The sequence below is a fragment of the Danio rerio genome, chromosome 8 (assembly GCF_049306965.1).
Source record: "Danio rerio strain Tuebingen ecotype United States chromosome 8, GRCz12tu, whole genome shotgun sequence".
Taxonomy (NCBI): domain Eukaryota; kingdom Metazoa; phylum Chordata; class Actinopteri; order Cypriniformes; family Danionidae; genus Danio; species Danio rerio.
This window is the reverse complement of record NC_133183.1, coordinates 22,954,146-22,977,905: the sequence shown is the minus strand read 5'-3', so window position 1 is coordinate 22,977,905 and position 23,760 is coordinate 22,954,146. Positions and strand designations below refer to the sequence as shown.

Genomic DNA, 23,760 nt, shown 5'->3' with positions numbered 1-23,760 from the left:
CATGCACATCAAATGAGAGATGCATATCTGGATGTTTTGCGCAATTCATGCTTTCTGGAACTTGGGATAAAATGTGTTGAAACCGAAGACTTTATAAAAAGAAACCACATTAAAAAGTGGTCCAGAGGCGGTGCTTAAGGTAACATTCATATCATCCCACCCACCCTTTATGTAATCATATACCACGGGATCAGCTTGAGCAACCGTACGCTTTAAAAGTGGGAGAAAATTGAGCAGACGTCCTCCTTTCGCTCATCTACCAGAAGGGAAACGACCTTTTGTGCAGTATAAACAGATTGCTTTGAAAAGGTAAGAAACTTTGCATTTGAATGCATGCATAATTTTGATGCATGCACTACTTTTAGAATTATGTGTTTGATGCATGAAATGCATGGATTTAACGTTGCATTCGCATTATTTATGAAGTGTACTTTCATTGACCCGTAATGGGGCGTTTCCTCATAGCTGCACCCACCGAGCTGCAGAACAGAAGCAGGCTCTGTTCGAAATCTGTGTATGCATAAAACTTAAAATTTGCACAATTTCACATCGTCGAGTAATAGTGGAATTAGTCTTGCATGCGTTTTGTAAACGTTAAGTTCTTTCATACAAAAAATGTTTGGCTAACAAGTATTGATATTGACTTTGTATTGAATAGGTTCCCGTCAAAAACACCATGGCTCAGCAACCGCTTCTGTCGCTGCCCGAGTTCCAGAGCGTCTCCACGGGCACTTTGGTGGTGAAGGAGCCGCTGAATTTCTGGGGAGGAGCGAGAGTGAAGCCGAGGGACACAAAGAACTCCGAGCCAGTATACGAGCCAGCAACTGGTAGGATTGTTTACTTCTTTGGCTAGCTAGCCTCTCGTGGGTATTTCCGTTTCGACGGTATATCTACAGCTTGATAATAACACAACAGTAATACAAATGATTGTTTTATGAAATTCGTAAACAAAGCATGAACGTGGCAAGGTATGAGCAAACCAAAATTAATAACAATGAACTTGTACAAATGAAGCCATAAACAAACACCCACACCAGTAGGGGTCAGTATAAAGCGCAAAGTTACTTCTGCTGCTTGCTGTTTTTAGCAGATGAGAGTACTCAAGTGTGTGGCAAGATTTTGCTTTGTTTTGTACATAACCTATGTTGCAAAGCATGTACAATATTGTCTTTTTTCTATCACATGTCCTGTCCTGTAACGGGGGCATCAAACTCAGTTCCTGGAGGGCAGCAGCACTGAACAGTTTAGCTCCAGCCCTGCTCCAATACATAAAACTGTAGATTACAAACAAGCCTGAAGGACTCCATTTGTTTGATCAGCTGTGTTTAATTATGATTGGGACTAATCTGTGCAGAGCTGCGGCCCTTCAGGAACTGAGTTTGACACCCCTGTCCTATCAGATGCTTATCATTTTTCTGAATAACCACTTGTAATTTCAGCATTCAATAAAATGCATGTATTTTAAGTAACTCATTAAAAAAACGAACAATACTTTCACAGAAAACAAACAGATCACTGAAAGTGCGAAATAACAATGACTAAATTCAACATATAGTGAGTAGTATGCAGAGTGGGACACTGGTTTCCTCTCCTTTAGTCATGATAATTCAGTGTCCTAGTTTTACAGCCTATGCATTGAGTTATTGATTTACTATGATTACCCTGAGGTTTGTTGCCTCACACCGCAATAGTCAAATACAGAAAAGCAGTACTTTGAAACTATTGTGTCAAGTTTGAACATAAAAAAACCTCAACATCTCTGCTCTGGTAATCCCTGCCTCTCTGTAACATGTTCAATGTACATATCACCCTCTGTTCTCTCAGGTCGTGTGCTGTGTGATATGATTCCTTGCGGAGAAGAGGAGGTAGATCAGGCTATTAAAAGTGCTCATTCTGCATACCTAAAATGGAGTCAATTATCAGGAATGGAGAGGTCCCGAATCATGCTGGAGGCTGCCAGAATTATCAGGGTAAAAGCATATAATACTGCTGCAAAACATGATCCCGTGAACAGCATAGCCAATACAGTGCAAGGCACTGACTAATGATTTAGCTTCTCAATGTCCCCAATGTATCACCAGGAGCCATAGGTGTTATTAATTGTGTTTAATAATATTACTTTTATTTATTTGGACACTAAAAAGTGCTTTAGCTTTTCATTTGCCATTTATTAATCACCTAAGACCACTGTTTCAATTAAAAATATTTCTCTAATGAAGGAAAAAGTCACATTTAAGATGGCCTGAAGGTGAGGGGGGAGCTACATTGCACTGTACATTTGATTTAGTTAATATATTGCTTTAAACCAGGGGTTCTCAAACTTTTCAGCCCCGGGTCTAACAAGCATATCATTTTTTAAAAATTATTATGTAATATTAACCTCAAATAATGAGACTGACGGGCACAAATCTTTTCTTGGTTTAATTTTGGAGACTGCCACTTAAAGATTTTCCTCCATCTTCAGTCGTGGCCTGTATTTGGTTTTTTTTTACCAATGTACATGAGTGCTGTAAAGGTGTCAAAGTTTAGCTAGTGCCGTAAAATCAATCTGGTGCAACTGTCGTTAATCTACTGTAAAAACCCTAGGGGTTGCAATCCAAAGTAAAAAAAAAACAAAAAACGAAAGACTGATGGCTTTTTGTTTGAATATTGTATTTTTATGTAACTATTTTTATCTTCTGTAAGTTATGAATAAACAATGTTAATTTTAAAAGTTTATTCAAATTTATTAAATTCTTAGAAATCACCAAACGACCCCCTCTCATTGTCCCGCGACCCCCCCTGGGTGGCCCCGACCCCCACTTTGAGAACCACTGCTTTAAACCAACTTGGTTTAACTTGGTTTGGATCGTTCACTGCTTGTAAATATTAAACCAACACTACTTCTAAAACCTGATTGAAATAAACAGTTGAATAGCCACGGCTGCTGTAAAAAATGGCATTGCTTTCTATATCAGTTGGATTTCATGTATTTGTGTTAAGAGAGTACAGGGAGAAAAAGTGTAATTCTGTTTATCTCTCCCTTTTCCTCGCCCTTCACTTGTTTAAAACCCATTTGAGATTTCTTCTGTAGAACACTAATTATGTGTGTATTTAACAGATGAACATGCTGGTAGCTAGCACCCATAAATGTCCATAGTAGCTTTTTTTCCATACTTTAGAAGTTGATAGGTTCCAGCATTCTTCTAAATATGTTATTCTGTGTTCAAAAGAAGAAACTCAAAGGTTTAAAACCACATGAGGAAGAGTAAATAAGGGGATTTTATAATTTTTCGGGTGAGCAATCCTTTTAACAAAACACCTCTCACAAACAGGAGCGGAGAAATGCAATTGCAAAAGCAGAAGTGGCCAACAATGGCAAATCCATCACTGAGGCTGAGGTGGATATTGATGTTGCTTGGCAGTGCATCGAATACTATGCAGGCATTGCCCCCACACTGTCAGGTAGGTCCACTTGACAAGATGTGTAGTATTCTCCAAAACTGTTCCATTAGGCAAACTTATTATATCATGTCTAAGAACTGTCTTTTTATACTCAGGTCAGCATATACAGCTTCCAGGAGGATCTTTTGCCTACACCAGAAGAGAGCCTTTGGGAGTGTGTGTTGGCATCGGTGCTTGGAACTACCCATTCCAGATCGCTGCCTGGAAATCAGCTCCAGCATTGGCCTGCGGTATTGGAGGATTGCTTTATGTGTTTGTAATTTGTGAAGTTTGCACAGATGTGGACATTTTGACCAAAACCGTTAACTCCTTATACATGTAATCTGAGATATATCTGGGAGTAATCTTGGTCATTTTTCTGAGCCTGATAACAAAACAAACCCATATATCAACCAAAAAAGTGTCTATATAAACAATAACTAGCATTTATCTGTCAATACAATTATGGCTTCCAATTTATGGCATCACAAATTTTTATACATGCAATCTCTTTTTTTAAAGTGTTTTCCTGTCATTTCCATGTTCCCCCATAACTGTTATGATGATCTCCCTCTCTTAGGTAATGCCATGGTGTTTAAACCGTCTCCCATGACCCCGGTGACTGCTGTCATGTTGGCAGAGATCTACAAAGAGGCTGGTGTCCCAGATGGACTTTTTAATGTGGTACAAGGAGGAGCTGAAACGGGAAGCCTGCTGTGTCACCATCCCATGGTGGCTAAAGTGTCCTTCACTGGTAGTGTTCCCACTGGAAAGAAGGTATTTCATGCAAACCATTAACAAAGAGATATTAGCAGTGATAATAAAATATTTGTTAATGTCCTTGCTGTAATTAAGTATTTCCCAGCTGTTAAGCTGAAGGCTCCACTGTTGTCCATACAGTGCGCAAAGTTTCATGTTTGTGCTATAATTATGACAGTCAATTTTTTTGTTGATGTATTTTATTGCATTAACATGATCTATTAATTTAATACATTTAATTTATTACCTAGATTTTTTTTCAGAAATTATATTTCATATTTGGGGTGGGGTGGGGGGGGATTCAATGATTGATTGAAATGTTTTGTTTTTAGCTGTCAGTTTAGATTCTAGATAGATTATTTTAATATAGCTCTGATAAATATTTAATACACCAATTTAAAGTTACTATGGGTTTTTTTGGATTTGCCATTAATGAGAATATAAGAGAAAATTTGTTTTATTTTATAGACATCTTCAAATTTTCTCGATAAGAACAATATAATGCTTATTTGCAGAAAATATACATTTAGATCAATCAAAAATTTTCAGACCTTTTAATAATAATGAAAAGATATGTCTAGATGTACAAATACGCACACAAACATATGCATATTAATTTGACAAAATACAAACACATTTTACCACCAATATTTAAGGTCTGTCTTCCCCCCCCCCCCACTATTTTTGATGTGGTTTTCCAATCAAGGTTATGGAAATGGCTGCTAAAAGTGTGAAGCAGGTGACTCTGGAGCTTGGAGGAAAGTCACCGCTGATCATCTTTAAGGATTGTGAGCTGGAGAATGCTATCAAAGGAGCCCTTATGGCCAACTTCCTCACCCAGGGAGAGGTGTGTAGAACTTTTATTTATTATTTTTGCCATTTATTTCTATCTTTATATGTAGGTTATTGTAGGTGCATTAACTCTAACTGGTTTCTACTGAATGTTTTGGGACTCGCAAACCCACAATCCTAATGTTTCAGTAGGCTGTCAGGCCCACATTTGCATCTAATTGAGTGTAGTAGCACACTATACGATTAAAGGATGAAGGTTACCCAGCATTAATATAGCAGCAGAGCATCTGTCTATAAAGCTATCACCATAAGACAGTACTGTAACTGTGCTGCATATTTTCCAGGTGTGCTGCAATGGAACAAGGGTGTTTGTGCAGAGGGAGATCATGCCAAAGTTTTTGGAGGAAGTTGTGAAGAGGACCAAGGCCATCTCTGTGGGAGATCCTCTGTGTGAAGGAACACGCATGGGTGCTCTGATCAGCAAACCACACATGGAAAAAGTGCTGGGCTTCATCAAGCAAGCTAAAGAGCAGGTACTGTAGTGCAGTTTATAGAAATGTATAGTTCATCATTTTGTCAAACCTGCTCATCCATACTCCACTGCATGCGTACATTGAAAAGCCAACAGATGGAGCGTATCTTGTTATCTTATCTGAATGTCAATGCTAAATATTCTGATAAACAGCAGACATGTTTACAGATCATTTTCTAATCTGTTCAAGTTTGTTTCTTCACCTTAAAATTAAATCAGCAACCAGTAGATGGCAACCAACTACTTTAAATTACTACCATCAACAATATCTTTAAAAAACTGGTCTTGTGTATTGATGTTTCATGCTTATTTTCACTGTTCAAGTATTAATGTAGTTTTAAATTATCACTGTTGTTTTAGGGTGGAAAGGTTTTATGTGGAGGAGAACGATTTGTCCCCAATGATCCCAAACTGAAAGACGGATACTTTGTGTCTCCATGTGTGCTGGGTGAGAGAGCCGTATTATTAGCATCCTCTTCATATTGCAGTTCGTGTCAATGTTTCTTATTTTAACAAGTAGTAATAATAACAGTAGATGCATAATTACAACAATAAAAAGCACATTTAGGTAAATATGATAACCACGTAGTAAGAAATTACAATAACACGAACATCCTAAAATAAAGTGTTGGCATGGTTTACATTTTTCTTTAAAAAAAAAAAAAATATATATATATATATATATATATATATATATATATATATATATTTATTTATTTATTTATTTATTATTATTTTTTTTTTCACCATTATAGCTTGACTGCGAGTCATCTTTTCCTTATCTGTGATCTGACTTTGACTGTAATGCACACAGATAACTGCAGAGATGATATGACCTGTGTGAAGGAGGAGATCTTTGGCCCTGTGATGTCTGTTCTGCCCTTTGACACTGAAGAGGAAGTTCTTCAGAGAGCCAACAACACAACCTTTGGCTTGGCGTCTGGAGTCTTCACCAGGTGACTAAACTATAAACTATTTTTTGCCTAAGTTTATCTGTGATATGTCACGGCTTGCTTTTTATTTATTTTGTGCCATTCTCTGATATTTACTTATAATGTAGTCAAGCTTTTTACATAAAAGAAACAATAGTTTAAAAGTATTTCTGTCCTGATTCTTAATGAAACTGCATTAGATTGAAGGCAACAAAGGTCAAATCAAAGGACAATTTTGTTACTAATGCAGCCTGAATCTTCATTAAAAATAAAGCAATATCATACAAAGTAATTCTGGAATCAGTAAGAAAGGAATGAGAAGTAAGAAGGGAATGAAACATGTCACTGTACATCATCTTGTCTTTTGAAGTCTCCTCCATAGACCTGTTTTTATCTGCAGAGCTAAACAGGCAGCCATGTAGAAGTAGGCATTGATTATAATGTAATAAAGTACTCATTGTCTGACCATTGTGTATTATGCCGTACTCACACTATGATTAGTTGCCTCGAACCGGGCCAAAGCACGCTTTTCCCCCTCCCGTCTCCCCCGACAGCCCGCACTCGCACTATAATCGGGCCTGGGCGCAGTTACGTCATCGATACTGCGCTGTTCAGTAAGCGCTCTCGCTCAGCACAGTGGAGAGTTCTCTAGTTATATCGTTTCAGTCGTTTGATATGCAGTGATATTCAGTAAAATATTTCGCCAAACAGTCCTTAGGGATGCAGTGACACGCAGTCAGGTATTTCGCCGAACTGATCCACCACTTTTGACGCTAATAAACAATCATAAAGCCCTCGTGCTGCAGGAATGAGGAGGTCTGCTGAAGGTGCGCAGCTGTCGTGCAGTGAGGGGTTTGCGTCTTTAATAATCTAGGGCAGTTGCGTTAATTGAACAGTAAGATTGATTAATTAATCCATTTGAAATAGTCCCTTAAAGTCAAGTCTTGCTTTCAGTTTTGGTTTTTACCCATGGTAACTTTATTGTAATAAACACTCAATATATGTATATATTTTGCTGCTTGTTTAACCTACTTGAGTAAAATGAGCTTAAACAACACGATTCTTGGTTTTTTTTTTTTTTTCTGGGATAACTTCATTGTTTTATGTTGATCCACTTAAATGTGTTCCCTTAAATGATTTGTGTTGGGACAACCTGAATGAATTGTGTGGAACCCTGCATTTTGTACAGTGCAGTTTGGTGTATTTACCCACAGCCCTTAATCAAATTTGCTTTTGTCCCTTTATAACAAAAAGTTTGGGCACTTGTAGGCTGACAATCTTCACTGTATCTTTTCAAATTGCATAATGAGGCACTAAAAATGTGTTTTTATTTTTATTAGGGATATTGCACGTGCCCACAGAGTTGCTGCGAACCTTCAAGCAGGAACCTGCTACATCAACAACTACAATGTCGGGCCTGTGGAAGTTCCTTTTGGAGGCTACAAGATGTCAGGTACTCCAAACATATTGTCCGTATTATATTGATGTCAACACTTTGACCATTACTGATGCTGTGATCTGCTAATAATGGTAAAACCGTATAAATTCTGCCAAATCTGCTGGCTAATGCTAGAGAGAGCTAATGTATTGCAGCATATTTGTATCTAATGTAATGCATCTCTTTTCTTTTAGGTTTTGGAAGGGAGAACGGTACTGTGACCATTGAATATTACTCTCAGCTCAAGACTGTTGTGGTGGAGATGGGAGACGTGGAGAGCCTGTTTTAAGCTATTGTTAGGTTAACCACCAGCACTCCGTACCGCAATGTGATTTTTCCCAGTTTTCAGATCTGTAGCTCTGGCTTTGCAATAGAAGTCAATTACTAGAAGACTAGCTAAGTGCTGTACTGCTTTGACAGTCTATATTTATGTCACTCATTTCCATTGGGCCTCAATGTGTGAGAACGCTTGAAGTTACTTAACTAACCAAAGTATTTTCCAGATCCGTTAAACATGTGAATTTTGATGTACTAACAGTTCAATCAAAAGCAAGTGCCTTTGGATATGTTTCTACTATACAAGTTTATTACATTCCAAGACTTGTTGTTTCACCGCTGCACCATGAAGAATTTGTATTACACTGGTGGTTTACAAGTTTCAATTTGAAATAAATATACCTTGGCTTTCAAGAGTAATAATTGTGTTTTTGTCTTTTTATTTTTTTAAATTTTTTTTTCAATTCAATTCAATTTTTTTTCAATTCAGATTGATGTATTGTCTTTGGTTTTACCAGTTCCTGATGCTTGTCATTACAGACAATGATATATGGCATTTTTGAAAACAATATAAATACATTAGATGTTTTGGTTGTTTTTCAGCTAATTGTTTTAAACTAGTAGAAATAAACATGGTAAATTCCTGTATCATTTTTGCATAGGCTTCAGAAATTAAGTGCAAGTGTGAATATTCATTCTAGTCTAAATCTTAATGACATCTATAAAGTTGTCTGTGTTTGATGACAGAAGAAGAGGTTGTTTATCAGGAAAGCGAAAATAAATTATAGGAAAATTTACATATCTTAGGTTATGATGAACAAAATTAAGCCTAGACGAGACTGCAGCGATTATAGTCCTTCATTGTTTTCTTTTTTTTATGATGCAGCAGAGGCTCAATAAATGGTTTAATTTTTTAATTTTTAATTTTCCAATAATGGTTTAATCTATTTAATGTAAGGTTTTGATTGGTTCTTAAGCGTAAACCATTTGTTACAGAAAATTATACAGTCCTTTTTGAAAATAATTATAATTATCGTTGTTATTATTATTAATGACATATTAATTAGAGTAACATTTAAGACAAGCCGGTGGCACTTCAAAAAACGCCCACTACCTCCAGCGAGGAGGAGCTGGAGCTCCAGCTGTGGAGTAGTGAGTACGGCTTTGGAGCTCTGGGCCACCAGTGCTGCTTCCACTCCAGTCAAACTCCTGCACCTCAACGCAATACATAGGTAAGTAAATTTAACGCTTAAGCAGAACTTGAGTTACACACACACCCATGCAACGAAGAACGCCTTTTTGTGCAATTATGGTTTAGTCCCTGTGGCAAGTTTCGCAGGTTAATTATGGTGCGCTGCAAAATAGACTAGTTTGAACAACTGGAAAGAGCTGACATTTTTGAAAAAGATTATGAATTGTTCGCTACATATTGTTTTTTTTAACAAATAGTACGTAGGCCTACTCTTTCTGAGGCAGCAGTTTTGATGAGTTTGACTGTTTTGAAAAAGGGTTTGCTAACTAAAGTTAGAGACTGTAATTAACAGACTTTTCCACTGATTACTTAAAATATTTTTGTAATTTAATTAAAATTACGGTTTCATAAAATACTTTTTTATGAAATACTATTTATTTTGCTGAACAGAAGAGGAACATTTCTCATCTGAAATAAGTATTAAGACTAAGTTCATGACAATATAAGCTACTTAGTAAGTTTAGATTTGTCCAAAATTTGAACACTGAAGAAGCTATGTAATGTTTATTAAAAAAAATAATTCGTAGTTTTTTTGACCTTCTGGCATAATGATTAACAAACTTTGCTGCGTACCCGTACTATGGCTGCAGGTTCAATGATTCAGCAGTGCTGTTACCTACTGAACGCAGAACATATGGGCCATGAGACTGCTTTAGACTTGGTGCAGTGCAGTCTATCTAAGCTGCATCCAATACTTTTTAATGTGCTCACCTAACCCCAACCCCAACCCTACCTGTCACAGTGAAGTCACTAGCTTCATCTGAGTGCATTGTGTCTGACATTGCATTGCTGAGTGATGCAATCTCAGCTTGCATCATAAAGGCTGCATCCAGATACTATTGGACTGCCTGGGGTGTGAAACTGTCTTGCTCCAGCTCTGCAGCCTCCCCCCACTCATCAGAGGGAGTGTCAGGCACATCGATAAACTAGTTTGACTGGTTCACTGAGAAGAATCGGTTAAATAGAATGATTTGTTCTCAAGTCATCAAGAGAATGCACGTTTATGGATATATTCTTTTTAATGATTGACATTTTATAAAGTTTTATCACAAATAAATTGGTTAATCAACATGTCTCTTCCACCAGAAACCTCTTTCCAACATCGCTTTTGTCTATCCTAGTTTGATGTGACTTCTTGAAATCTCATCCTGATAAATTAAATGATGGATTTAAATGTAAAATCTATATTTTAGGCCTGTTGTTTTACATCATTGACATTTATAAAAAAATTTGGTCTTCAAATGCCCATTAAGTAGATTGAGATCGAGGAAAGCCCCGTCATCCTCCACCTACCCATAGCTCAGATGTTAGAGGTAGAATATGATTGATATTAGATATGATGTGGGCACATTGGCTTAAGATGAGACCTGAAGATTGCCAGAACACAGACTCAGACTCAAAACACTGCTTTAGAAATAAACATCAAAAGAGGAGTTGCAACGCCTGACGGCACTGGAGATTGATTTGCCTTTATTTGAAGACAGCAATGTGCCCTAACAGTAGAATATACAGTGACTGAAACATATCACATTAGCAGATAGATATGCTTTTGCACTTGCTGTTGATTTGTTTGGACTAGATGCAGCAATGGAATAAAAAAATTCTCAGCATGAGAGTCAAGGAGATGAATTTGATGAGCACAGCTGGCTGGGATGTATTGTCAGTAACCAACTGGCATTTTAAAATGTAACTTGAGTCTAACCTGGTTAAAATGGCAGTGATGTAAAACAAGTCCCTAAAGAATATAAATATCATAAATCAATCATTTAATTCCCCATAATCATGGCTATTTGAGAACTTTTTGCTCTACTACCAGTAGGGGAATGGACTTCTGTGCAGTATAAACAGCTTGCATTGAAAAGGTAAGAAACCTGCATTTGAGTGACTGTTTAGTGCAGTGGTGCTCAACCCTGTTCCTGGAGATCGTCCTTCCTGCAAAGTTCAGCTCCAACCCTGATCAAACACACCTGAACCAATTAATTAGGACCTGAACAGCACTTGATAATTACAGGCAGGTGTATTTGATATGGGTTGCAACTGAAATCTGCTGGGAGGTCGATCTCCAGGAACAGGGTTGGTCTGGTTTAGTGCATGCATTACTTTTAGTATTGTTGTTTTGCTCAAAAAAGCATAAAATAAATCAGTCACTGTTACATTATTCATGAAGTGTACTTCATTGTTCTGTAATGCGGCATTTCCTCATAGCGCCGCTGATGATTTGCCTAATTATTTCACATGGTCAGCTTAAAGTGGAATTACTTCTGCAAGTATTTTGTATAAGTGAAAGTGAACACAAATATTTGGCTAACAAATATTAACTTTGACTGTGTATTTAATTGGTTCCTGTCAAGTTTACCATGGCTCAGCAACCGCTTCTGTCGCTGCCCGAGTTCCAGAGCGTCTCCACAGGCACTTTGGTGGTGAAGGAACCACTAAATTTCTGGGCAGGAGCAAGAGTGAAGCCAAGTAACACGAAAAACTCCGAGCCAGTATACGAGCCTGCAACTGGTAGGATTGTTTACTACTTTAATTAATTACTTTAATATCTTTCTTGTGAATTTTGACCATGTAATAACAATAATAAAAATGTTTATGTAATATGTAAACAAAGCATGAGCATGGTATAAGAAAACCAAAAAACACAACAATGACAATATTGTAGAAAATAGAGCTAAAGCATAACAGAGCATAAGTCAACACAACTCAACAAATACCCATATAGTTAGATGTTTAAACAAACATCCAGGCCAATAGGTGTCAGTAAAGAGCCATATTTACTTCTGCTGCTTATTTTTCCATTTTATGCTAAAAATGAGGAAATGAATATATAAATAAATACTTTTAGGTAGTTTTTTTTGTTTGTTTTTTGCGAAAAGCACAATTTTCAAATACATTTTATCATGTGTTGAAAGCTTCAGACTACTTTTTTTTATTTTTTTTTTTACAGATGTCACAATGCATGCTCTAACTTTACAGGCATTGAGGTATTGATTTACTATAATTGCCCTGAAGTTTGTTGTCTCACATTGTAATAGTCAATTACAGAAAGCAGTACTTTAACACTATTTGTCAAGGGTAAACAAAAAAATCCTTAGTATTTGTGCTCATGTACACACAGCCCTCCCTCTCTGTAATGTGTTCAAAGTCACCTTATTTTCTACTCAGGTCGTGTGCTGTGTGATATGATTCCCTGTGGAGAGGAGGAGGTAGATCAGGCTATTAAAAGTGCTCATTCTGCATACCTAAAATGGAGTCAATTATCAGGAATGGAGAGGTCCCGAATCATGCTGGAGGCTGCCAGAATTATCAGGGTAAAAGCATATAATGCGGATTGTTTGTTCGATCATTTGTTCACTCATTCAGTGCTTAAAAAAGAAAACTTTGTTGTGTAGTTTGTTTGGTTCATTGCATGTAAATAATAAACCAACACTTATTTTAAAACCTCATGGTTAATAAACATTAGAATAACCAAGGCAGCTGTAAAAAATGGGGCAGGGATGCTATTACATTCTACATCATCTGTTCGCTTCTGTCAATATGTCAAATTAAACTGTCTTATTATTAAACTAAACCAATAAACCAACATCTCACTTACAGGAGCGCAGGGATGCAATCGCAAAAACCGATGTGGCCAACAATGGCACGTCCATTACGGAGGCTAAGGTGGATATCGACCTTGCTTGGAAGTGTATTGAGTACTATGCTGGCATTGCCCCCACACTGTCAGGTAGTAGTAGACACTCGGTGACCAATTTATTAATCTCCAAAATCTTTAAAAAAAATACTTGATAAATGATGTCTAAAATGATCTTTTTATACTCGGGTCAGCATATACAGCTTCCAGGAGGATCTTTTGCCTACACCAGAAGAGAGCCTTTGGGAGTGTGCGTTGGCATTGGTGCTTGGAATTACCCATTCCAGATTGCTGCTTGGAAATCAGCTCCAGCTATAGCCTGTGGTATTGGAGGATTGCTTTATGTGTTTGTAAATTGTGAAGTTTGCACAGTTGTGGACTTTTTAAACAAAACAGACTACAGTTAACTCCTTATATGTGTAATCTGATATATAAAACTTGATAGAATTTTTTTTTTTTGCCCCAAACAAAATTCAAAAAGGCAAAATTCTCAATTACTATCATGACTCAACTGGAAAAATAGTAATTTATCATCAGAGACTTTACTTAAGTTAAGCATTTATTGGCCAGTGCTAATATGAGCACCAATTTATCATGCAGCACTGATTTTTATTCATACAATCCCTTTTTAAAGTGGTCCCTTTTAGTTTCCATGTTCCCCCATAACTGTTATGATGATCTCCCTCTCTTAGGTAATGCCATGGTGTTTAAACCGTCTCCCATGACCCCGGTGACTGCTGTCATGTTGGCAGAGATCTACAAAGAGGCAGGTGTCCCAGATGGACTTTTTAATGTGGTACAAGGGGGACCCGAAACAGGAAGCCTGCTGTGTCACCATCCCATGGTGGCTAAAGTGTCCCTCACTGGTGGTGTTCCTACTGGAAAGAAGGTATTTTATGAAAAAAAAAAAAAAGAGAGAGAATATGTAGCTAGCATTAATAAATAATTTGTTCCTCGTCCTCACTAGGGATGGGTACTGAGAACCAGTATTTTTTTTTGAACCAGTACTTAATTGGGTCAATACCAGAATACCAATCAGGTCAAAAAGTACTGTTAATGATACTCGCATGTGTCTCCATATTAGAGTTGGAAGATTCCCCAATTTGCTCCTATTGCTTAACAATGTGATGCGTTGGTTTTAAAAAAGTTTGCATTGGATACATGTTGGTATTTAAATTGCAAAAAAAAAAGAGTACTTAAAATTTATTATGTATTCTTACAATTATAATAGGTCTATTTAAAATATTTTCTGTTTTCAAAACTTAAATTATGAAAAATTAATGTGTGTAAACACATACACATACAAATAAATGGCAATTTTGCCACCAATATTAGATGGTAAATAAATTAACATTAGGTGAGGCAGTGGTGCAGTAGGTAGTGCTGTCGCCTCACAGCAAGAAGGTCGCTGGGTCCCTGGTTCGAACTCTTGGCGTTTCTGTGTGGAGTTTGCATGTTCTCCCTGCCTTCGTGTGGGTTTCCACCGGGTGCTCTGGTGTCCCCACAGTCCAAAGATATGCGGTACAGGTGAATAGGGTATGCTAAATTGTCCTTAGTGTATGAGTGTGTGTGTGAATGTGTGTGTGGATGTTTCCCAGAGATGGGTTGCGGCTGGAAGGGCATCCGCTGCGTAAAAACTTGCTGGATAAGTTGGCGGTTCATTCCGCTGTGGCGACCCCGGATTAATAAAGGGACTAAGCCGACAAGAAAATGAATGAATGAATGAATATTATATAAGGTCTTAGGGTGGCAGGGTGGCTCAGTGGTTAGCACTGCCTTACACCAAGTAGGTCACTGTTTCGAGTCCGGGGCCATTTGTCATTTCTGTGTGTTTGCATGTTCTCCCCATGTTTGTGTGGGTTTCCTCCGGGTGCTCCGGTTTCCCCCACAGTCCAAAGACATGTGCTAACAGTGAACTGGATAAACTAAATTGGCCTTAGTGTAAATGTGTGTATAAATGTGAGGGTATGTGGGTGTTTCCCAGTACTGGGTTGCAACTGGAAGGGCATCTGCTGCATAAATTATATGCCGGAATAGTTGGCGGTTCATTCTGCTGTGGCAACTTCTGACAAATCATCGACTAAACCGAAGAAAAATAAATTAAAGGTCTGTAATTTCTAAATAGTGTGTGAGATGTGATGTTGATGTTGTCTTCATATCAAGGTTTTGGAAATGGCAGCTAAAGGTGTAAAGCAGGTGACTCTGGAGCTTGGAGGAAAGTCACCGCTGATCATCTTTAACGACTGTGAGCTGGAGAACGCCATCAAAGGAGCCCTCATGGCCAACTTCCTCACCAAGGGAGAGGTGTGTAGTGAAAAAATCTGCTTCAACCACACTTTTTCTATAAACTGTCAGAAATTCATATCAATTATTGTAGGTGAATTAATCTGAATTCTCACTCTTTTCTGACTCAAAAACCCACAATCCCAATGTTTCAAGAGGCCACCAGGCCCTAATTTACATCTAATCTAGTGCAACACAAACTAGCACTTTAATGCATGCAAATTTGTGCACATTTAAAAAAAGCACAGCTTTATTTTTTTGCAAAGGATGAAGGTTACCCAACATTAATATAGCAGCAGATCATCTGTCTATAAAGATATCACCATAAGACAGTACTGTAACTGTGCTGGATCTACTCCAGGTGTGCTGCAATGGAACAAGGGTGTTTGTGCAGAGGGAGATCATGCCAAAGTTTTTGGAGGAAGTTGTGAAGAGGACCAAGGCCATCTCTGTGGGAGATCCTCTGTGTGAAGGAACACGCATGGGTGCTCTGATCAGCAAACCACACATGGAAAAAGTGCTGGGCTTCATCAAGCAAGCTAAAGAGCAGGTACTGTAGTGCAGTTTATAGAAATACACAAGCATTTAGTTAACCCTGCTCATCCATACTCCACTGCATGCGTGTTCATTTTTTTATTTGAAACACCAACAGTCAACAAGTGGAGCTTATCATTTACCTGAAAGTCAACAGCTAACTATTCTGATGAAAACAGCAGGTGTGTTAAGACCATTTAAACCTGTCTGTTCATTCATTCCTTTTCCTTCAGCTTAGTCCCTTATTTATCAGGGGTCGGCAGCTATTCCAGCATATGTTTTACACAGCAGATGCCTGGCAACAACCCAGTACTGGGAAACATGCAAACCTTCTTGCTGTGAGGCAACAGTGCTAACCACTGAGCCACTGTGCTGACCTTTCTGTACGTTTACATCTTAAAATTCAATCAGCAACCAGTAGATGGCAACCAACTACTTTAAATTACTACCATCAACAGAATCTTAAAAAACTGGTCATGTGTCTTGTTTCATGCTTATTTTCACTGTTAAAATACTGTTGATGTAGCTTTTAAAAAGCATCATTGTTGTTTTAGGGTGCAAAGGTTTTATGTGGAGGAGAACAATTTGTCCCCAATGATCCCAAACTGAAAGACGGATACTTTGTGTCTCCATGTGTGCTGGGTAAGAGAGAGCCGTATTATTAGCATTCTCTTCATATTGCAGTTTGATTAACACTATTTTACTGTGTCTGTTTCATATTTTATTTTAACAATAACAGTAGATGGATAAGGGTGCATCTCAATCAGTCACTAGTTGTCTCAATCACAAAATTCTTCCAGTGCACTGAAACGTTTGCACAATATAAAAATTAAAACATAGTAAGAACAGGTTTTGAACAAAAATGAACTGTGCATTACAATGAAATAAGGAGTTCTTCAAATAAGTCTTAAAAACAACCACCATAATAACTTGATTATGAGTCCTGTTTTCTTTATCTGTGCTCTTACTGGCTGTAATGCACACAGATAACTGCAGAGATGATATGACCTGTGTGAAGGAGGAGATCTTTGGCCCTGTGATGTCTGTTCTGCCCTTTGACACTGAAGAGGAAGTTCTTCAGAGAGCCAACAACACAACCTTTGGCTTGGCATCTGGAGTCTTCACCAGGTGACTAAACCATATATTTATGGCTATATATTTTGCTTTAACGATAATCTGGGTCATAAACTGATTTTGCATAGTTTGTACTATTCTGTGATGTTCACTTATAATGTAATCAAGATTTTATCTTCAAATAAACAACATTATTTGGGAGTCATAGGCTATTTTAATATTAATAGGCTGTCTGTTGGTGAAACCGCTGTACAATGAGGCCTTCTTAATGCAGTCTGGAATGCAGTGGAAGTTCATCCACCTTTTTCCAATTTTGGGATTAGATGGAAGGGAATTAAATTTGGCACTGCACAGCATCTTTTTGTGTTTATAGTCTCTTTGCATGTTTTTGGTTTTCTTGATTTTTTGGTGGAGCTAAACAGACGATGATTTAGGACGGTGATGTAGGAGAAGGCATTGACTTTCTTCTGTGGAGGAAGAGGTACTATTGTAAAAAAAAAAAAAAAAAGTAAAAAGAGACTTGTCCCACAACATGTCATCTTGGCAGTCTTATCTTTAATATACACTCACCAGCCACTTTATTAGGTACACTTTACTAATATGAGGTTGGACCCCCTTTTGCCTTCAAAACTGCCTTAATCCATTGTGGTACAGATGCAACAAGGTACTGGAAATATTCCTCAGAGATTTATCGGCTGCACATCCATTATGCGAATCTCCCGTTTCGCCACATCCCAAAGGTGCTCTATTGGATTGAGTTCTGGTGACTGTGGAGGCCATTTGAGTACAGTGAACCCATTGTTATGTTCAAGAAATCAATCTGAGATGATTTGCGCTTTATGACACGGCAAATGCTGCTGGAAGTGGCCTTCAGAAGATGGTTACACTATGGTCATAAAGGGATGGACATGGTCAGTACCAATACTCAAGTAGGCTGTGGCGTTGACATGATGCCCAATTGGTAGTAATGAGCCCAAAGTGTGCCAAAAAATATCCCCCACACCATTACACTACCATCACCAGCCTAAACTGTTAATACAAGACAAGATGGATCCATGTTTTCATGTTGTTGATGCCAAATTCTGACCTTACCATCCAAATGTTACAGCAGAAATCGAGATTCATCAGACCAGACAACATTTTTCCAATCTTCTTCGAACCAGTCTGGCCATTCTCCTCTGACCACTGACATCAACAAGGCATTTCGTCACTTTAGAAATGTAGGGTTCTATCTAACATTTCTGTCAAAATTGAGTTATTCACATATTCTTATTAAATGACTTATTTACATTAACTCATACTAAACTTATTTACATTATAGGATGTTTGTTATAAGTTGTTTACATTTTAAGACTTAAAAAAATGTCACACACATATTGTTTGCTATGGAATGCAAAAACCTTGAAGTTCAATATCTCAAAATCATTCAGAACACAGATAGAACCTCATAATTCCAAGGTGACGATTTGCGCCTAAATGCATTGAGGTGCTGCCATGTCATTTTCTGATTAAAAACTTGCTTTAATGAGCAGTTGGACAGGTGTACCTAATAAAGTGTGAGTGTAAGCTGTCTTTTTAGCCTAAGATGACAAATTTCTTTTTTTAGTTCATGAGTAGTTTTAAGATTATTACATAAATAAAGAAAAATGTTTAATGAAACTTCTCATTGACAACTATCAGAAAGCATACATGCTTGTATTATCTTTGTAGGGACTTTTATATAGTTCCTACTTTTTTATACGAGGCTAATGATATGTATGTTCTTCACCTAATGTACTTTTGACCCTGTCACTTAACACTGTTCAATGTAGGGATAGTTTACAGTTTGACCCAAAGAATGACCAGTCTGGTAGATGAAGAAGAGCCGGAGTCAGAGATTTAAATAAATAAATCAAGTTTACTGAAGATAGTTTGCAGTTACATCAGCAGAAGCCAGCTTCAACACTCACAATGAGTTCCTAGGCCGCTCTGCTCACAATCACCAAACAATAAAAATTATACTCTCACATAACGTCATTAACTGCGTCATACTTATAGGTGTTCTAGCCTGATTGGTTAAAACACAGATAGACTAGGAAAATTTCCAAGTGGGGTTTGTGCAAACAATTCTGAACAATATCTAAACATAAACGTCAGACATCCCTTAGACTGATTAGAGCTGACTCCAGACCTGTGAAACGGATCAACAATCAAATAAAACACACACACTTAAAGTATAATCTGTTTCTTATCCAAGGCTGAGTGTACTCTCAGCCGTCTTTATCAAAACTGGTTAAAAACCGGTATCATCTACATTCAGGCAGTTATAATATCCTTACTACACAAAGTCTATCTTGAATAAAAAGTAGAATCACTTTAAAATAATTAACCGTAAAAACAGTAAAATCACTTTTAGACATTTTAGATAGTATTAACTCATAGAAATAAGAATAGAAACAGTTGTTTCCAGTCCTCAGCCACTCAAGGTCTCCATGACCTCTGACCTAGTTTGCTGGCTCCTGTAAATAGTTACAAAGAGACAGGCAAATCCACTCAACAATCTTATATTAAGCAATGTGTTAACTTATTCATTAATTAAAATCAATTCACAGTTAAATACTGAGAAACAGGATGATGAATCGTTGGTCCATCGTTGGTCCACGATGAGACGGATTGGAAAGCAGAAATCCGAATCCTTCATCAAAGCACTAGAAGACTCACAATTTTCACTGAACCTTTAAAATGGTATAATTGGGGCACTTAAACATTTCCCTGTGCTTTGATTTTAGGGATATTGCACGTGCCCACAGAGTCATTGCAAACCTTCAAGCAGGAATGTGCTACATCAACAATTACAATGTTTGTCCTGTGGAAGTTCCTTTTGGGGGCTACAAGATGTCAGGTACTCCAAACATATGCACATTTATCTTTACTACACATTCACCTTTTTCTAATTCTGATTAAAATCTAGTTGAAAGATTTGATGGTGTGTTGAGGCATGAGATATTATCTATTCTGATGTTTACATGCACCACTTTGATTCAGATTCTTTTTGAAATGGTTGCTCTCAATCAAGAAACAGCATTAATTTGTAAGCAAACTACTGCTGGAAGGTACCATTGGCTATAAGAAAATGATGAGTTTTTGGAGGCTGTATTAGTTGTAGAGCTTGATACGTTCTTTTGAAAGGATAGCTGTTGAGTAAGTGAAACCATGCAGCTCACTTTGCACGTATTAAGTGACCCATATTTACAATAATCATCACAGTCACGACAAGCTGTGTACGTACTATTTTGAGCTGTGGGGAATACCTTGTTGTGGAAAATCGTGCCGTAGAAAAAGAGTAATTAGTTCAAAGCATTTACATGGAATAATTTTGTTTTATTCGGATTATAGAAAGGTTTATCTCACCAGTCTCAAACTGATTATAGTTTAATTTGGTTTGATCATTTTAATTCTGATTGAAGTATTTATCTGTCCATTTATCACTGTCTCATTAGAAGAGCTCCAAGCATGAACTGTGTTCTGTTTTGCCAAATCTGTTGGCTAATGCTGGAGAGACCGAATGTATTGTTATCTTCTTCTTTTCTTTTAGGTTTTGGAAAGGAGAATGGCGCACTGACCATTGAGTATTACTCTCAGCTCAAGACTGTTGTGGTGGAAATGGGAGATGTGGAAAGCCTGTTTTAAGCTGTTGTCACAAAAGTACCCCTCAACATGTGAGAGCACTAGAAGAGAGTTAACTGCTAACTGTTTAGCAAGTTTTAAAAAATAGTGTGAATTTTTGAAGTACTAATAGTTTTTGTCAAAAGTAAGTGTATCTGGATATGTTTCTATTTTAGAAGCACAAATGTATTACATTCCAGGACTTGATTTTTCACCACTGCACCATGATGAATTTGTATTATACTGGTGATTTACAAGTTTCAGATTTAAATAATAGAGGCTTTCAGGATTAATAACTGACATTTTTCTCCTTTTTAAACTGGATTGATGTAACATGTCTCTGGTTTTACAGGTTCCTGTTGTTTGTCATTAGAAAATGATAGGAACTGGTGTGAAAACAGGAATACATTAGATGCTTTGGATTGTTTCTCAGCTAAATATTTAAACTAGTTGAAATAAAAATTCTACTACATTGCTGTTACATATTTGCATATGTAGGCTCTTGATATTGGATGTGTAAATTTGACAATTCACACTGGTCTATATATTGATGCCATTTTATAGAATTTATTTTTTGTTTATTTCTGACACTGAGAAAGTGGGTTTGAAGTAAGAGAAATAAAAATAAATGGTAAAATTATATTAATTAAAATAAACCTTAAAGAAAACATTCCTTCCTATCATAAATGTAAATGTAAAAATAAAGAAACTGAAATAATTATAGTGATCATGTAGCTCAGAAGCATTCCAATTTCTATGAATCATCCTCGACCTCAAGGTCAATTTACTGAACATGATTTGGGAAATCTATATAGCATTTATCTAGGACGAATTGTGTGTACAGAGAGATACATGTATGAAGACCCCTTACAATAAATCCTGCTGAAATGCTTAAGAAAAACTCCAGGATCCCACACACCACATGTCTACACATTCTTACAGGACAGGATCCCATTGCATTTTGTGATCATTTTCCTGCAGGATTCCTACATGTTCCCTGTAGGATCTCTATGATGTTTCCTGATTTGGGACTTTTACACAATTTGCTTTGGATTAATTTATTCTTAACTGTGCACACTGCGATATTGTAAAACTATTTTAAATTAGACCACACTGAAGTTTTTTGTTAATTTTTTTTTTCTTCTTTATTTTTTCCCTAAAATACATGTTCTACTCATTGCTGTGTAATTCTGAAAAATTCAATAATAAAAAAAAAAAAACAGGTTGGTTATTCAGCCATACCGCATCACAATATGTTAGAAACACATACATGGAGAAATGGACTGTTGTTGTTTGTTATAAATGATAGAGCGAAATTATGTTATCTAGATGAGCTCAGACATTTTCAGTTCAGACTGAAGAGTATTCCAGTGTGAGGGGGAAAATTTCACTTAAACGTAGGGCATGGTGGCTTTTTGATGTAAGAAGGGAACATAGGTATAAAGGCACCAGACCAAGAAAAGCCTTGTAGACAAGATTCATCCAGTGGGTGTTACTTACATGAGAAGGCCACTCAGCTTTGGCATACAGTTTACAGTGGTGAGACACTACAACAGCCTGTAACAAACCTGAGAGAGCTATGATAAACAGAGTTTAAAGGCTTAAGACATCTGGTTAAGGGATTCATATATAAAACATCACCATAGTCCAGCAATGGTAAAATGTTGCAGTCACCAAATGTTTATGAGCTTTAAGAGAAAAGCAGGATCAATTTCAATAGTAAAACTCAAGCATAACTCTCAATTTGCAAACCAAATTTGCTTTGTATGCTTTGAAGGAAAACTCATGATCTAGTTAAATGCCTAAATATTTACAGCTGGACACTAAATATATTGGTTCACCTTGGGAAGTAGTAATTGATGGCTGCTTCTGCAATGATATTTAGCTGTATGTTCTATTAACGTACAATGATAAATGGGATCTTTATGGGCTTCTTATGTGTAGGCTACAACAAAATTGCAGATGGGATGTATTTAGACCAGTTGAATGGTTAAATATTTTACAGAATATGCCCCAATCCACTGCTGGTGTATAATTTATTATCCTTTGACTTGTCAGAAATAAACATTAACATACCAGCAAAACCATGAATGTTACATCCCACAGGAGTCTTATCATTTCTGTAGGATGTTGCACAATCAGTGGACATGTTTACAAAAATCCTACAAATGCTAGCAACATAAAAATTGTGTGATACTATCCTGCAGGAGTCATACAGGATTTCTGCATAGAGCCAACAATCCTACAGGATTCCTGCAGGGTTTGTTTACTGTAGGGGCTTGATTCCCAGGTAGCAAAGAATTCTGGCCCAGATTTGGCAAAAATCTGGCACAGCAGGCATTCATCCGACACCGGCATACAGCAGAGGTGGCACCATGGTTAAGGTGGCACACAAAATTTGGGCCGGGTGTTAATTGATATGTAGGCCATGTAAGTTTGCCTATTTTGACCCACTTTTAATATAAGATTTTTTTTTATTATTTTCAAATAAAGAAAAAAAAATTCTACCAATCAGTTCGCGTTGAGAAAAAGCACGCTCGTAGCACACCTAAATGATTCCTGGGTTTATTAATTTCATTGCAGTCGTGTAACACCAACATGTCTGGCCCACTTCAGGCAAAGTTATTAACTTGGCTGAGACTTGGCCCAGATATGTTTGACGAGGCTGAATCCAGCTTCTTATTCGCAGCTTATTATTGACGCTATGCGGTCCACCTTAAAAACCGCGACGCTTCCGTTTTTCAGCTTCTTATTCGCGCTCATCTTAGGGACCGTGTTTATTTATGTTCCTTTTTGAAAAATGAAAAATGCTAAATGAAACTGATATAAGATAGAAAACGGGCTGCAAGCATGAAATCTAATTGCATCATTGATTAATTATTGACAGTGCCATCGTTTGAGTACAATATATTTCTGTTTTTTTTCCAGAAATAGTCCTTTATGAAGACTTCACATGACCCACCTATGAATAGACAGTGCCTGCCTCAGCAAGGATTTCAGATACAAAATAATTGTTTTATTAATTCAAGTTGTAAAAGTTAATGCATATGTTTTATCTTCAAATACTACAATTTGTATTAGATTTTAGTAGCTTTTTCTGACACCCACGCCTGTAAATACAATTCAAGTTTTGTTAAACCTATTGTTTCAAAGAACAGACAATGCACTTTTTATACACCTTTTTAT

General features: G+C 37.1%; 2 protein-coding genes across 6 annotated transcripts; both read left to right on the top strand.

The window, feature by feature from the left end:
• Positions 1–242: 242 nt before the first annotated feature.
• On the top strand, positions 243–8,575 carry aldh9a1a.1 (aldehyde dehydrogenase 9 family, member A1a, tandem duplicate 1). 2 transcript variants are annotated; one of them, XM_005166774.5, is made up of 12 exons: positions 243–309; positions 659–827; positions 1,825–1,970; positions 3,315–3,444; positions 3,540–3,674; positions 4,004–4,200; positions 4,889–5,029; positions 5,319–5,507; positions 5,867–5,954; positions 6,321–6,462; positions 7,779–7,891; positions 8,071–8,575. In XM_005166774.5, exons 2-12 carry the CDS (start codon positions 677–679, stop codon positions 8,163–8,165), a joined length of 1,527 nt encoding a protein of 508 aa, XP_005166831.1. In that variant the 5' UTR covers positions 243–309; positions 659–676; the 3' UTR covers positions 8,166–8,575.
• A 759-nt stretch (positions 8,576–9,334) lies between these two features.
• aldh9a1a.2 (aldehyde dehydrogenase 9 family, member A1a, tandem duplicate 2) lies at positions 9,335–23,059 on the top strand. Of its 4 annotated transcripts, XM_073908986.1 has the most exons (14): positions 9,335–9,384; positions 11,221–11,266; positions 11,756–11,912; positions 12,352–12,388; positions 12,570–12,715; positions 13,002–13,131; positions 13,233–13,362; positions 13,731–13,927; positions 15,202–15,342; positions 15,683–15,871; positions 16,410–16,497; positions 16,842–16,983; positions 19,698–19,810; positions 20,504–23,059. In XM_073908986.1, exons 6-14 carry the CDS (start codon positions 13,012–13,014, stop codon positions 20,596–20,598), a joined length of 1,215 nt encoding a protein of 404 aa, XP_073765087.1. In that variant the 5' UTR covers positions 9,335–9,384; positions 11,221–11,266; positions 11,756–11,912; positions 12,352–12,388; positions 12,570–12,715; positions 13,002–13,011; the 3' UTR covers positions 20,599–23,059. The 4 variants fall into 4 exon arrangements, with proteins under 4 accessions (XP_073765087.1, XP_073765086.1, XP_073765085.1 ...); XM_073908985.1 differs by lacking the exon at positions 12,352–12,388; XM_073908984.1 differs by lacking the exon at positions 12,352–12,388 and having other exon boundaries at positions 13,002–13,133; positions 13,230–13,362.
• Positions 23,060–23,760: the final 701 nt, after the last annotated feature.

Coding starts and splice junctions, on each gene's coding strand:
- aldh9a1a.2 (XM_073908984.1), top strand. CDS start 11,762: ATGGCTCAGCAACCGCTTCTGTCGCTGCCCGAGTTCCAGAGCGTCTCC. Junction 11,913..12,569: donor AGTATACGAGCCTGCAACTG/GTAGGATTGTTT, acceptor TTTTCTACTCAG/GTCGTGTGCTGTGTGATATG. Junction 13,363..13,730: donor AGCTCCAGCTATAGCCTGTG/GTATTGGAGGAT, acceptor TCCCTCTCTTAG/GTAATGCCATGGTGTTTAAA.
- aldh9a1a.1 (XM_005166774.5), top strand. CDS start 677: ATGGCTCAGCAACCGCTTCTGTCGCTGCCCGAGTTCCAGAGCGTCTCC. Junction 1,971..3,314: donor AGGCTGCCAGAATTATCAGG/GTAAAAGCATAT, acceptor TCTCACAAACAG/GAGCGGAGAAATGCAATTGC. Junction 4,201..4,888: donor GTGTTCCCACTGGAAAGAAG/GTATTTCATGCA, acceptor TTTCCAATCAAG/GTTATGGAAATGGCTGCTAA.